This window comes from Amphibalanus amphitrite, unplaced genomic scaffold (genome assembly GCF_019059575.1).
Source record: "Amphibalanus amphitrite isolate SeventyFive unplaced genomic scaffold, NRLGWU_Aamphi_draft 000185F_arrow, whole genome shotgun sequence".
NCBI lineage: Eukaryota > Metazoa > Arthropoda > Thecostraca > Balanomorpha > Balanidae > Amphibalanus > Amphibalanus amphitrite.
The window spans coordinates 82,004-97,333 of NW_024881680.1; the positions used below are offsets into that span (position 1 = coordinate 82,004).

General features: G+C 45.4%; 3 protein-coding genes across 10 annotated transcripts in view; 2 read left to right on the forward strand and 1 right to left on the reverse strand.

Moving 5' to 3' along the window:
- The window catches only part of LOC122384266 (guanine nucleotide-binding protein G(q) subunit alpha-like), an 88,309-nt gene extending 80,151 nt beyond the window's left edge, over positions 1-8,158 (reverse strand). Inside the window, exons 1-2 of one of the 2 annotated variants that reach the window (XR_006257005.1) lie at positions 7,603-7,979; positions 2,751-2,935 (exon numbers count right to left, since the gene is read on the reverse strand). Coding sequence is in view for 1 of the 2 variants with exons in the window: in XM_043371465.1 (XP_043227400.1) it covers positions 2,751-2,935; positions 7,603-7,723 (306 nt within the window). In the remaining variant the exon portion in view is untranslated. Of the gene's footprint in view, positions 1-2,750; positions 2,936-7,602 lie in introns of both variants that reach the window. The other variant, XM_043371465.1, reaches the window with a different exon arrangement.
- Positions 8,159-8,401: 243 nt separating this feature from the next.
- Positions 8,402-13,634, forward strand: LOC122384271 (meiotic nuclear division protein 1 homolog). 7 transcript variants are annotated; one of them, XM_043371492.1, is made up of 4 exons: positions 8,402-8,481; positions 10,590-10,701; positions 11,547-11,606; positions 12,517-13,634. In XM_043371492.1, exon 4 carries the CDS (start codon positions 12,811-12,813, stop codon positions 13,426-13,428), a length of 618 nt encoding a protein of 205 aa, XP_043227427.1. In that variant the 5' UTR covers positions 8,402-8,481; positions 10,590-10,701; positions 11,547-11,606; positions 12,517-12,810; the 3' UTR covers positions 13,429-13,634. The 7 variants fall into 7 exon arrangements, with proteins under 7 accessions (XP_043227427.1, XP_043227424.1, XP_043227422.1 ...); XM_043371489.1 differs by lacking the exon at positions 8,402-8,481 and adding an exon at positions 8,621-8,664; XM_043371487.1 differs by lacking the exon at positions 8,402-8,481 and adding an exon at positions 8,638-8,657.
- Positions 13,635-13,763: 129 nt separating this feature from the next.
- On the forward strand, positions 13,764-15,307 carry LOC122384277 (SUZ domain-containing protein 1-like). Its single transcript, XM_043371502.1, has 4 exons — positions 13,764-13,808; positions 14,184-14,423; positions 14,730-14,809; positions 15,205-15,307. Exons 1-4 carry the CDS (start codon positions 13,764-13,766, stop codon positions 15,305-15,307), a joined length of 468 nt encoding a protein of 155 aa, XP_043227437.1.
- Positions 15,308-15,330: the final 23 nt, after the last annotated feature.

A 15,330-nucleotide genomic window follows, 5' to 3' on the forward strand; every position in this document is an offset into this window, starting at 1 on the left:
GACCTTCCAGGTCAGGTCAAACTAAAAAATGTTGCTGTTTTGGGTCACCGTTGGATATCAAGTGCGCTGCTTATCATATACCGATGACGATGCCGTTTTCTGGTGCCAAGCCAGCTAGAACCTCTTTGTCACACTACCCGACCAGGTTTTTGCTGATGAGGTCATTTTAGGTCAAGTTAGGTCAAGGTCAATGACATGTGTTTGTATGTCCGTATGTGTCTGTGTGTACATATACTGATGTGTGCACCGATTGTTTATGTGTTCATATTACATGAAATCATGATCTGAGAAGCTTTTACCAAAAATGCAGTCAAAAAACTTCACGAAAAGTAAATTCAGCTTGCCTAAAACGCAATTATTTTAGATGACCTAGGTCGACCTTGACCCTGACCTTGACATCTGTACATCGTCAAATAACATGTTCCATGATAGGTGGGAGGTAAGACTGGCAAAAAATGCCGAAATCAATGTGTCAAAAGCTCACACGGCCCATAGCCAACGCAAGATGTTGAGAATTGGTCATTTGGGTCATGACATGACCTGAAAAACAAGGTCATATCTCCGAAATCAAAAACCACAGAAACTTCAAAATTTCAGTGGACATCAAGAAAGGATAGAGGAGCAGCTATACGAAAAATCAGGCTTCTAGCTCTAAAAGTGTTGAGTGCAGGGCAGAAAGACTACCTGAGGGGGGTGGGTGGCAACCCCCCCCCCCCCCATGTGCGGGCGAGGGTTAACCCGCGACCGCCTGGGGGGGGGGGGTCGGATCCGACCCCCCCTCCGTTTTTCTTGAATAACTCATGAACCGCTTGCGCTATCAACTTGAAACTTGGCATACCTTCTCCCCCATCAATTTGACGTCTCCTGTGCAATTTTTAAGAAAAAAATTTGAACAAATTTTGAGATATATCGATTTTAGTGATGTAACTACATGGCGTTTTCAGTCAAAAAATGGTAAATGTTTAAAAAATCGCCAAAAATCGAGGTTTTAAGCAAATTGCAAATTAAGGACATGAAAAGACGCAGCTCAACGAGTTCTTTAAAATGGCTATCTCGGATTTTCCATAAAATGCGTTTTTCACCCCTAAAAATTCAAAAAACTATATTTTTTGGAAAACAGCTAATAAAATCCAAAATTTTGAGAATTTCCAAAAAACCGGAATATATGTTATAGAGCTCTATTAGAACATTAGATGTCCCAAATTTCAACTTTCTATCTTGATTTTTGGCCCCCAAATTGTAAAAAATAGCTCCAACATGCATAGGGCATGGTGACGTCATAAGCATTTTCGCGAATTAGAGGCACTTCTGAACATCGCATGTAAAAACAAATGGCACCACTAGATTCCTGGGACAAAGCTCGTCTAGAAAAGTGCATTTTTATGTCAAAAATAAAAAGTTGAAAAATTGACTTTTTTTCTTAGCCCTCGTTTAGTTATGTATGGTATAAACGATTTTTTATGCTTTCAATGCACACTTATCACCAGCACAGTGACTTGGGGTCACATATAACCATTACCATCGGATTTGGCGTGAAAAATGAGCCATAAAACATGTGTCGCACGCCCATGTAGCAGAAAGTGAAAACCGTGACCTTTCGTGACCTGACCTGACCTTGACCCGTACTTAGTATGACCCCTATACGCACATGGTAACTTCACTAGGTCTTTGAGGTCATTTGTGGTGAGTTTCGAGCAGCAGCTATCGATTCCGCTGTCCGTAAGCCTAATCATGCAAAACCCCTGAATTTGACCTTTGACCTGACCTTGACCCGAAAGTTGACCTCAATCTTAAAATCTTAAGAGTGCTTTGGGAAGGTCTCGTAGAGACCTTTCGAACGCCGCCTCGCGGGGCTCGATACGACCATTGGTTCTCGAGATAACAGGGGGGGGGGGGGTCGGATCCGACCCCCCCCCCCCAGGCTGTCGTGGGTACGGAAATAGCCCAGGCGGTGCCGGGTTAAGAAGCGGTCGCCGCACCTGCACAAGTCAAAACCCCCAACTGATTTGTGCGGACCATCCCTTCAGCTGGTCCCAAACGGCAAACGGCGTGCTGAATTTGAGCGAAATCGGTCCAGCCGTTCTTGAGATGTAAAAGCGGCACCCTGCCCTGCACGCGCACACGTTAAAGCGAGAACCTATGCAGTGAGGCTTGTGCATACAATTTTTCTCACTTTTCTAACCACTTCCAAGCGACGTACCAAATTATTAATCAATCATCTTTCCAAATTTTATATCACTGATCAGCGCGACACTCAGTTTATCTAAATTACCAAGAATACGCACGATCTTGGATTTTTTTCAACAAAGTGAGAAAAAACGCTGATGGATTTCGCATCCTTCGACACCCTCATTGATGGAAGTGAAGGATTGATTTAGCCATAAATGTAGTCAATTGTGCCGGCTTTCGATTTGCTGTTGATGCTACCAAGAAAGTAGCTATCCAGCATTCAGACTTTGACAGAGACGCAGCATGCGGGAAAGCCACTGCATTATAATCTAGCATACCACCAGGTGGGCCATCAACACGCGGGCAAAGCGTCTCCCACACCTAGACAATCATTTGCTACCTGACATTCATAATCTCGGTGCGTGGGTCATTGGACAGCGAAGTGAGTGGGCGTTGGATGAAATCGAGAGTCGAATAACGTAATCAATAAATGCAGCCAATGGGACAGTAAAACACACAGCACACACCACACGACTGCACTTAGACAGTGGTTGAGCACTGTGCAGCTGCTGTGTCCTCACCTTGTTTTCCGGTTGTTTGTACTCAATTTTTAGCTTCTCCATGGCGTTTATCATGCTCTGCATGGCCATGAAGATGTTCTGATAGACGAGCTTGGTGAAGCCGCGCCGATCCTCGTCCGTATATCCGACGCCATGGATGATGCGCATCTGTTTGATAAACGTCGACTTCCCGGACTCTCCCGTTCCTGGCGACAAACATCGAACACGTCATGGTTAAATGGGAGCTTACGCACACCAAACACATGCTGGATGGGACGGATTTATAGAGTGCTTCAAAGAAATACAGCCCCTGCTTGGCGACTACTAACAGAGGAAAAAGGATGGTCAGACAAAGTAAACACAACAGGTCAGTGCAACACATGACTGAAGCCATCATTGAGGCAATGGTGATAGAGAAAAGTAGTACATCATTGCTATCAACAGACTACTTACACAAATGCTTCTGCACAATAGACCAATAATCACAAACAAGACATGACATGCCTACACTTCTAAACACACTTAGAGAAGGCCAGTTCATACTATGGTTAGTAATGCCACAGACCCAGTGAATGTGCAGGCAGCACTTCCTGGTTTATATTAGGGTAAATGTTTAAGGCTACAAGGGGCAATGTCACATCTGTATGTTCAAGGACTTAATTTATGATACTGAAAATGAGATAATAGCTGCAGCTGGGGTTGCAGGGCCAATTCCACAACAAAAAGAGTAGGACCATAGCCAAATATAAGTACCTAGGACCCTAGAGTGAGGTATTATGTGTCCCATGATCATGAAAGAGAGATCATATCTTAACAGTGTCTTCAGGTGATCCATTCAAAACTCTACTGTAGTGTGGTGACAGCTGAGAACGTGCTAGGTTAGCATGGCAAAACATTTCACATGAGAACAAGGCATGTATGACAGGGAGTCCTAGCTAGCAATGCAGGCATGTGATGACAATCCTAGGATTCTCTTTGTATGTTGACTGTTTAAAAGGACCTACCCTGACACTAGCATACATAAGTGACATTTACAAAGAATGATCAGTGCCTATTTTCATAGCATGAGTGACAGGTAAATGCTTCACAAAAAGCTACTAGCAGCCTTAATGGTCTGTTGAGCAACAGTTTTAGCACATATCTAAGTGTGTGAGCACTGAGCACAATAAGACTAGGTCAAGTCAAGTCAAATTAAGTCAGCTCAGTGTAGTGGCCAGTGGTCAGAGAGGAAGTTATTATCAGCACTCATCAATGAATGGCTTTGGCCTGAGTGGCATTGGGCAGACTCCTCATTATCAATGTGAGCCAGTCAGTGACTAAATGACATGAACACAAATTCAGCTTAGTACAGGCAAGCAGAAAGATAAGGTGCAGCTAGCATAAAAATCCAGGATCATGAATGGGACATGATGATATTGGCACTGCTAGGCATTGTCACTGGTGGTGGCAATATTTCAGCAGCTGCAAAAAGATCAGCAATAGTAGAGAATATGCAAATGGGATAAAGAGATGTGCCAATTAGGGTACCTAGAAAATGTTACAACCAGGAAACTAACTGGACATGAGGATACCAAGCAAAGGGAATGCCTGAATATTCAACAGGAATCAGCTGGTGGCATAGTAAATGGCACTGAGTAGTTTTCTTGCTGAAAATAAGCATGGTGAAGACTTTAAGCATCTGTTCAGCACAGAGTTTCACATTGTTCAGCACTTACATACAGTTTTTTTTCTTTGAAGCAGCACAAGGAGAGGACAGCCATTTATTGGTAACAAGGGAAGGTGATATGAGACAAGAAAATTATAATCATGCTTTGGTTGGAACAGGACCATGCTTAACCCGCGCACCGACGGGGGTCTGCGCCAACCTCGTACCGACGGGGGGGGCGGATGACCGCCCCCCCTGAGATCTCGAGAACGAAGCAAGATAGCGACAAGCGGTAAACGGCATCGGATACGCACGGCCAAGATCTACAATTTTTACTAAGGTCATTTTCAGGTCAGGTCAAAGATGACGTCACAGGGGTCGAAAAAGTCAAAATGGCGGCGATAGATATGGAGAGAGTTTTTCTCGAATAACTTTCGAATTAGTCAAGATAGGAACAAACTAAGGGCATCATCGTGATCCTCTCGTCAATCCGCATCGAATGATATATATGTTGACCTCGAAAGGTCAAGGTCAAAGGTTGACCTCAGGTCACGTGACCTCGAGGTCATCATGTATATCATTCGATGCGTCTTGACGAGCTGAACACAATGAGACCATCCACGCGTCTGTATCTTGTTCCTGTACGGAGTTATTGGCCAAAAACCTTTGGTGACCTTTGATGACGTCACATGACCTCACAGCTGCCCAACAGCAAAACAGACCTCAAGGTAGTGAAGGTTGATCGTATATGAAGTCATGTATGGTATATGGGGCCATTCCGACCCGTTTTAGTGGTAAAAACAGGGAGTTGATTTTTCCCCCATTGACTTATAATGGGGAGGTCGCGAAATTGACCTGACCTTAGGTCACCGATATCAAAATTCCGAGATATACAAATTGTAGCTACTAATGACCTAATAATATCCTGTGAGTTTCAAAGGCCTCCGACATCTACTGTAGCTCTGGCACGGTGACAAAGTTGCAAAAAAGTGACTTGAGGTTGGGTCATTCAAAGTGACCTGGTGACCTGACCTTAAAAGGTAGGAGGTTCAAACTTGCACACCATGTGTAAAATTGATGAGGTTATAGTCATACCAAATTTCGCGCCGCGGTTTTCCCGCTATTCGCGAAAAACCTCAGGGGGGGCGGATATCCGCCCCCCCCCCCCCGTCGGTGCGCGGGTTAAGTGAACACTACATGTCATGGTTGGATACATTTTCAGGATCAGAATTTATTGTATCATTAGGAGTCAGTGTTTCAGTTCCTGCTCCTAACCACTTTCTGCCTTCCTTAAATGACACTGGGAACCAAGCCAGGTGAGTTAACCAGGTGAGTATGTAGCCAATGGCTTGCAAGATCAAGTGCGCTTCAGTGTTAATATATGTGATGATTACTGTGGCAAAGGGCACCTCAAAAGGTAGTGACAGAAATACTAAAGAACAAATTATATTCACGAACAGGAAAATGTTGGCTAGATGTTTGTAGAACAAATGCCAGAAACAGATAACAGCTTAAACATAGATCCAGAAGTGTGATAAACACTTGAACACACATTGGTGACTGAACAATCACAAAGCATGATGTTTGGGTAGCAACTGGAAAAAATAGCTGATCAATTCTGACTCTGACAAGGAGTGATAGCAGCCACAGCAGCCAGACCAGGGTCAAGCAGTTACAACAAACTCAGAAAATATAAGTGACAAGGACAGAATCATGGCAGGCACAACATCTTGGTTTAGTACATTCAACATAATGGTTTGTGATTTCGTGAGTAACCACTAACCACTAACAATATCACAGTAAAGCAAGGTAAAATATGGGTCACAAAGACATTACACACACTGAAATTTGGATAGTCAGATGATTCAATTAGGAAAAGGTAGATAGTTCTCCAAGAAGGATAAAGTAGTAGGTATCTATCTGGTATATCAATGGTGAATGATCTGTAAGCGCACTAATCAAGAATAACCAACAACCATTAGGAGTAAGTGGGAGCCTATCCCCATCCTATCATGGTCCAGGTAAGGGTACGCAGGACCAGAGGGCTGTTCACGGGCCCTGTGTGCGGTCGGACCGCACACAGCCTCGAAGCTCCACCCACTTCGTCCCTACGTCAGCCTTCCGTCACCGCACACAGTGATCGCTGTGGCCGGTCGGGACTGGCCACAGCGGACCGTCCACCGCACGCAGCCGTGACGTCAGAACCGCCTACCCATCCCCTACCCCCATGCCTGCTGGACGCACCGCACACACCGCACGCAGCAGTGTGCGGTGCCCGTGAACACCCCTCAGAATAGTGGCACCTTATTTTCAGTTTTCTTATATAACATGTTGTTGCTGATTAATATGATAAAGCATGACACACAATAAGATAGGTACCTATAGCCTAAATAAGATCACAAGACACAGAAAGTTGTGGTGAATAAGAGAATCAGAAAAGTATGCATCACTTTTAACTGAAGCACAGCATGTAAACATTCAAGGGCCCATGAGAATGATTGATCGTATTGTCAATGTATATGGAGTGATTATGGACCGGACTGATGAAATTCAATAAACATAAGGAGAAAGACATTCTGGTAAACACCTTCAGCTTTTCTGCAATGGCACGGGAACTGGGGGGGCTAGGGGGGCTGAGCCCCTCCTACTTTTTGGCTGAGGGGGCTCGTAATGTATTTGAGCCCCCCCCCCCCCCAGCTGGAGGAATCGAAATCGGAAATCTACCAACACAATTTCATAGATTCATACATAGGCGCGGGAACCGGGGGAGAGGGCAGTGGGGGAAGCTTGCCCTCACAACTCTGGGGCCATGGGGGCGGTGCCTCACAACTTTTCATGAGGCCAGGAACCGTTGGGGCAGCTTGCCCTCCCCAAATTAGGGGTTGTCAGTCACAAAGGAAGAAAGCATGTGAGTGAAAATTCTACCTATTTTACTGACTCGGCAACTCATTTGGCAGCTTAAAACCTTTATTCCAGGTTGCCAAAACGGTAGTTTCTTCACTCAGCTGAGACGGAATACCTCACTTTTTCGCAAATATTTTCTTTTTTTCGTTGAAAAGGCCAAGGTCTGAAAAATAAGTGGCCTAAAACCGATGAGAAAACTAGATTTGGGGGTACCCTAGGTTGATCTCTATGATGGTTCAGCCCCCCCCCCCCCCCAGTCTGGAAGAAGTTCCCGCGCCACTGCTTTTCTGTAAACATTTTGATTTGAATGAACGTAAACCTTACCCAACAACAGTAGTTTAAGCTCCCTTCTTGCATCTCTCTTGTCCCTCTTCAGCTGCTTCTCAATTTCCTGGTTTATTCTAATTTGCTGTATAGCTTCTTCCGACAAACAGCAAGTGAACATCGTAGGTAGGTATGGCTGAGCGCGGCTTCCCTTCGCCGACTTCTGGGAGTTCGCCTTGTTCCCCGCGCTCTTCTAACACATCATCACATGCAAAACAAAAATAAAAAGATTCGTGGCATGTCCACGAGTTGGTGCACCACCCTCTCTTATCTTCCACGGGTCACATATATAAAAATGGGATATATCACGAATCCAAATACCATCCTTCACGACACACCAATTCGCTTGGGTGTGGACTGGCCAATGGTGGATGCAGTCAGTCCGGGGTGGGTCTAGTAAGAAAGCCCGGGTTGGCAATTTTTTAAAGTCTGAGGATTAACATGACTGACCAAGCAGCTCAATGGATACACCTTTTTTTCTTCTAGTTAAAAATATGTACTTTAAAGTAATTTACCCTCAAAATATAGAAGCAAAGCCACTATAAACCTATACCTTAGAGGGCAGCGCACAGCAAAGTGAACAGCCCATTTGCCGGGTGACATCTGGCGACACAAATATAAAGTACGATTTACCAAAGCATCTCATAGGGGATTCACGACCCATTCACTACGGTCTTATCCAAAATTCCTGTTTTATCAAATGCACGATGCAAACTTGATGTTGAGATTGTTAGAATAAAGAAAAGCAGAACAATATCTGACTCTCAAACACTGAAACTATTGATAAAAGATGAAACTCAAAGTCACTGCTTCTTAAAAGCCTACAATACCTAAAATCAGCGTCGCCGTCGACTACCATTCACCTTTCAAGTATTTACAGTAAGATTACAAAACGCAATGCATTTTCATCTCAAACTCATGATTAACACTTGAAAAGCTAAGCTTGTTTTGTATGTGTCTGGCAATATATTAAATACTGCAGCTTTTTACTTCATGTGCTGTCACCGCCCGGGATTTCACGACAAAAACTGCGCATTGCTGCGTAAAGTGAACGAGTCCGTGGTTCGTGTTAGAGTGTTATATTTTAAATTTATTTCGTGTTTGTTAAATGATTAATGGATCCGAAAATACAGAACCATAAATTTCAAGCTTGATTCCAGGGTATATAGCTTGATTCTACCCCGTAAAATGCTTGGGTAATGTGCCGAGCAACGTTATATTTCCGAAAGGGATTGATATTTCATCTTGCATTTTACTCATATAAATTTTAAGAAAATTATTGATTTAACCTATTTTTGATAATTTGATTAGGTGGAGCCAGCTTTCAATTCATCTGTAAAATTATTTACATTGCTATGTACCTACATTTGTTGTTTGTTTTATATGTTATTGATAAAAGCAAAAATATAAAATTGCAGAGTTACGAGAAACAATTGATAATAACTGGATCACTGGATGTCAATTCATTGTTCCAAGTTTATTTCTAAAATGTCATGGTTTCCTTTTTGGTGGAAAATGCCTACCTATAATGTGAGTTTCAAGTATCCAGACACACATTTTAAGTATAACCAAGTAGGCACCAATCCACCCAGCAGATTGTTTTCTGAGTTTTAGGATAATTTGCGCTAAGCAGTTATTTTTTTACAGTTGTAGCTTATCTTCAAAGCATGGGTGCTTTCATTTGGTGCTTGGTCACTCTGAACAACAGCATGTTGCTAGATTATGAAGGGCACTTTCCAAATGTGTATTTTACTGATGAGTATGATGACTTAGACTCATGCCCGACTGGAAAAAATGCCTCCACTACGCTGAAGTTCTCGGCGGAGATGATGCGCCGAAATTTCGGCGCAAGGGTTTATGCGCCGAAATTATTTTACCAAGCCATGCTTCATGCGCCGAAAATTTTCAAGGCTTACTGATGGCTGCAGGCTGTAGCCACGCACTTTTCGTCGAGGGGGGGGGGCTGGCGTGTGTGTGTGGCTGTCTTCCAGTGACTACTGTCTACAGACGGTTGTTGGCACGGTCGACGGGATCGGGCAGACAATAGACATCAGCAGGCCATGCGGGACCGAGTACCAGCGTTCGCTATCACAAAATCTCCTGACTCACAAACTCACTGGCATGTTCCATAACGTAACCTTTATTTTGTTGCCCGGCTCTGATCAGCAGTATGTGCCCAGCCGGTGACTGACGCCTGACGGGGCCTTCAACAGGCGTGGTGCAAGCACGGCCGATGGGATCGGGCAGATACCAGGCCACGCGGGACCGATTGCCAGCGTCCGCTCGCAAACCACACGCCGGAAATACAGGAATCACAACGGTCAATACGCAAACGATAGCATACGTTATCTGAACTAGGGGATCCGACAATCCATAACCTCACTCTCGATCGGTGAACTGTTCCCGCCGTGGGAGAGTCACAATCAGGTTCACTGAACATGACTTAAATACCCTGAGACGAACACGAGACAAGATAAGTGATATTTAAGATGTTTAACTCCCGAAGACATTTAACCCTCGCCGGCCGAGGGGGGTTGGTGCCACCCCCTGACGGGTTTTTCGCGACTGCTCCGGAGCCGTTTGCGATAGAGAGATAGAGAAAACCGTCGATTTACGCCGAAGTACGCCGAAAATTTCGGCGCAAGCCGTCGATTTACGCCGAAGTACGCCGAAAAATTTCGGCGCAAACGCCCAACTACGCTCGAGTTCTCGACGAAAGCGTGCATTTTTTCCAGTCGGGGACTCATGCATGCAGGGATGCCTAAGTATCAAGCTTTGCATAACAGTGTTTCAGAGTTATATGGTCCCTTATGGGATTACTCCTTGAAAGTTATAGTGTTCTGTATTTATGGTAATTAGAATACTGCTGTTAACACAACCTTTGTCAATGTGCAACTAGTGTTCTTTCTTAACAGTTATTGCACCACTCAGCAAATGAAGCCTGATTTACCAGATATATTTCTCTCACATGCTGATTGTTTTTTCAGATTGATGGAAATACTAGACATTGATCTGAGAGAATATTATTTCAATGTTTGCTGATTTTGAACACTGAATCCCAAGGCCCCTCAAGTGCTTTATCAGTGAACAAACTCAATGGTAAGATTATGTTTTGACAATGCACATATAAGTCCCCTTTTCCAGGATGTGCTGTGGTGTTTTTTGCAAGTAGGTATATTAATGCTGCTCAACATAGGTACCAATCCAGCACCACTTAATATGTTTAGCCCTTTATTCTATTGGTGAGGAGTAAACAAAAATGATCATAAAAAGATCATTACATATTATTTCAGTTATGAGACTTAGATAACTCCCAGTTAGAAATGCATTGCAGTGCAGTATCTTATAAATAATCTCATTATTGTTTAATTTGAAGCATTATCAATGAGGAGGGTCCAAACTTCCAGTAGTTAACACTGTTAAAGGGACCCTCCCACCTTCAAAAAAGTTTATGAATTGGCATGAAAGTGATGTCGCTCGGTTCAGAAAGAGCGAAAACGAATATCTACCAAATTCCACCGAAAAATATTCACCGGTTTTCAAGATATTAGACTTTTACTTTTGTTTACTTTTTGGGATCTCCGCTGTTCCTAGCGACTTTATTTAAAAGTGCGGCATTTGTTGCGCGCAACGCAGCATATACCACCGCGTGCTACAAAACGTTTTAGTCAAACATTTAACGGACGTTCGAAAGCCTGATGACGTCATCAGATTCCCGTAATGGTTAAGAGATAGGGACCACGCTGGTCCCACCCTGCAAGTAAAGGGAAGAAATTTCTTGAACACCATAAGGCTGCGGGGGTTGCGACCAGGATAAATGGTGGTTTCTGAGCCTGGCCGCAAACTTGGCTATCTCAACTCAAAACTAATGTTAAGGTGGGAGGGTCCCTTTAAGTACCTAACCTGTTCGTCTAGCTGTTGACTGGAGTGTTGTTTTATTGCAGAGTGTAGAAGAGGCAGAGTCAGAGGTCGCAGACAGCTGGGAGGAAGCTGCTGATTCTGGGGTAAGATATGCCAAATGATACTATAAAAGGATGTTTTATCCCTCCCTCTCCTACCTTGCTGATCAAGGTCTGATCCCTTCATCCAATCAGGCAATATTGAGTGCTGTCCATCTCCATCAGGAGTATTTAATCTCAGCGCAAGAGTGACTGTCTCGAACCCGTCGTCTCGCCACCGCGAGGTCGATGCTCTGCCAATTGAGATACGGGACCGACGACAGATGACACAACAGACGTCAGTTTTTCTAACAGTAAAATCACCGGCTTCCGGTATTTTTGCTCCTAAAAGTCTCTCAAGTTGAACCAAATAGGTGAAAAAATCGATTATGTGAAAACATATCGATTTGGCTGGCTGATATTATTTCCACGTCAGCGTTTTTTTTTCGCGTGTTGGTGGAATTCGAATTTCGAGGGCGAGGTAAGGCAAAAACCGCGACCGGTGTTTTTCTTTTGGTAAAGCTGGTAAAACTAGCCTCACATGATTTAAATTGTATCTACAACGTTTCACACACCGTATACAACATAGTCAATTTAATGTAAAACTGGAGCGATTGGGAAAGTTCCGACCTTGAGTTGATCGTCATTACAATTACATAGTTGCTAGTGAGTTTGACTTGGGTGCTGAGCAAAGTTAATATTTTCACTGACCGCCTTATTGAATGAGTTACCTACACATGCCATTGAAATACACACTAGATGAATTTGCAAGAAATCGTGAAGGAAAATATTACGCTCTCTTTACCCCGGCTGCAACAGGCATTCTTCAACTTGAACTAATTCAGGCACTGATTCTGCCTTTTTTCCACATGATTAACTTGATTAGGGATGATGAAAAACTGAATTCAGTACCTAATGAGCAAGTTCAACAAGACGTAAGCCATTCTGAGTGTCTGTCTCTACCCCGTGTGTGCAGAGACGAGCGGCTGGCGGAGCACCTCGCAACAACTGAGCCCTCTGACACGGAAGAAGGACGCCAGGCGCCTGTCGCCGAGGCTTGCAGGAGAACGAACGATAAGACTCTCTTGGATAGGCGAGGCTTGCTGGGTGACCAGTGCACTGCTGATCCGCATGAAAGTGAGGGAATATGAGTTGCCCTAACGCTTGGACGAATCTCTGAAATTTTTGGGAAATCGCTGCTCGTAAAGACACCTTAAGACTTTGCAGACCATACTGTCGACTGTTTGGTAGAAGTGGCCCGGTCCCGATAATGTCGAAGCGCAAGGGTGTCAGTGCCGAGGAGAAGCGGACCCGGATGCTGGACCTGCTGTACGAGCGGCAGGACTTCTTCCAGCTGAAGGAGCTGGAGCGGCTCGGCCCCAAGGAGAAGGGTGTCGTCTCTCAGTCGGTGAAGGAAGTGATCCAAAGCCTGGTCGACGACGGACTGGTGGATACCGATAAAATCGGTACCTCTGTCTACTTCTGGGCGTTTCCCAGCAAAGGCGCCGCCGCCCGCAAACGGAAGCTGGCGAACCTGGAGACACAGCTGGCGCAGACGCGGCAGAAGCGGCGCGCGCTGGAGACTCAGCTGGCGGAGGCCGGCGTGGGCCGTGAGGAGGGCGCCGAGCGCAGTGAGCTGCTGCAGCAGCTGGCGGACAGTCAGCGGCGCCGCGCCGAGCTGGACGCTGAGATCAGCAGGTACAAGGACTGCGACCCGGAGGCCCTGGCGGCGCTGAGGCGCGAATCGACCACGGCCACAGAGGCGGCCAACCGCTGGACGGATAACGTGTGCCAGATCAAAACCTGGTGCAAACGCAAGTTCGCCATGGAGGAGGCCGTGATCGACAAACAGTTTGGCATCCCGGAGAACTTCGATTACCTGGAGTGATGTTGGAGAGAAGCGTGATTCGGTCATGTGCCTGGTAAAATGTGCCTGTCTGTTCGAAAGTGTGAACGTAGCTGTCAGCTGTTTTCATTTCACTTCTTAGGGAAGAGAATATGTTTAGTTGTTTTCGTAAGTGAGACACTGTTATTAGCAATTCCAGACAGCTAATGTGCATCTTTTGCTTTTTGCAAATACATTCAGAGTTTTCACGTATTGTTTGCCAGCAACACACATACTTTCCCATGCAAATGATTGCACTGGCGAACCTCCAAACGTACCGACGTATAGACGGGTCAAGTTGGCTTACCTCACATTTTACAACTTGACGCATGATGAGAATGGCGCAATACACGAGCACAACATACTCGACAACATCATGCCTGGTGAGTTGGGAGTGTCGGAAGTCTCAGTTGCTTTTTCTGTTACGTCCAGAATCACTATTGCACCGCTTGAGTGCAGACGCGGTTTACGCTTAACAGTGGGCAAACAAATCTATAAGAACCATTGCCTCACACAAAATTACTGCTCAAGAACATGTTATGACTTTCACTTTCGTGAATGTTTATCGATTTAATGCCTTCGAACTTCATCTTTAGTGGTCCGAAATCCTTTTTGCATCGCAGTTTAAAAATACTAGCGCTCACAATTCTTCTTAGATTTATGTTTGTCGGAATGGAATCCTTAAATGTGACGAAGTTTGTAAAAGGATAGGTACCTGTAGGCTAGCTGCCACTCACTCCATCGCTGTCGCTCCCCAGGAGTTGGACCGACAGCTCGAACAGCTACGTCTGAGCAGGGAGCAGGAGCGGGCGGCGGCGGCGGCGCGGCCCGGCCCCCAGGAGAGACTCATGGTTCGCGTTCAGGGGGACGAGGCCGGCCGCACTCAGTACGTGCCGGCCGGGCCGCAAATCACCATCCTGAAGAGGCCCGATCAGGCCAACCGGGAGCGGCGTAACGAGCAGGAGCGCAGCCGGCAGCCGGCAAAGACGCTGCAGCAGGTGAGGGAAGCGGGAGGGAGGAGAGAGCGGTCTCCGCATGTTGTGTTTAAATCACACCGTGAACGGAGCATGAGGGAGGGGAGGATGTTGATTCGTTCGGGTACTTCAAATAAGTATTGGTTCGATAATAGATTTAATCGTCTAACAATAAAACAAACTTCCCACATTTTTAGTGTGTTTTACGATATAGTCCCGAATAATACTGGGTTTTAGCCTTATACATCTTGGTTGAAAAGTCTCAATAGATAGAAAACAGGACTTTCTCCTTAGTTGGTGAGTCGTTCTAATGATGCCGTTGTGTTTCAGAGGGAAGCTGAGTACGCCGAGGCTCGACAGCGGATCTTAGGCAGCAGCGGGGTGATAGAGAAAAATCAAGGATCGGAGAGGTAAGATCATTACTGAGTGACAGCTGTCCGAGGCGTCATTATTTGATGGTGCGTAAATCCCCATATTCCAGAGCTCAAGATCTTCACTTTCATAAGTGTCACATTTCATCGTCACTTCGATCGGCTGTTGTAGATGATAACACTCACAGCGTATGTGACTACTTAACTTGTTTAGAAATATAGTTTTCGATATAACGCAAACAACAACGTTTTTATACAAGTTATGAATAGAGTACGTCGGCTTCTGCATGGCTCTGTCATTCGCGCTTTGAGCTGTTGTGTTCATTCATGTCCGTCTGTGTGGTCCGGTCCGGCCGATGCTGTTCTCCGTCGCCGGGCCGAGTCTGGATTGACCTGTGCCGCTGACTGACCTGCCCTCTGTTTCCCCGGTCCAGGTCAGCTCCTGTTGAGCTGCTGAGGAATAAGCAGTCGGCGCAGGCCGTGTGCCGTCAGCCGCGCGGCCCCGACGGCACAGCCGGCTTCCAGCTGCGCAGATAACGCCGGAGACGGCACCTCTAGAC

Coding starts and splice junctions, on each gene's coding strand:
- LOC122384271 (XM_043371492.1), top strand. CDS start 12,811: ATGTCGAAGCGCAAGGGTGTCAGTGCCGAGGAGAAGCGGACCCGGATG.
- LOC122384277 (XM_043371502.1), top strand. CDS start 13,764: ATGGCGCAATACACGAGCACAACATACTCGACAACATCATGCCTG. Junction 13,809..14,183: donor ACTCGACAACATCATGCCTG/GTGAGTTGGGAG, acceptor GTCGCTCCCCAG/GAGTTGGACCGACAGCTCGA. Junction 14,810..15,204: donor AAAAATCAAGGATCGGAGAG/GTAAGATCATTA, acceptor TCCCCGGTCCAG/GTCAGCTCCTGTTGAGCTGC.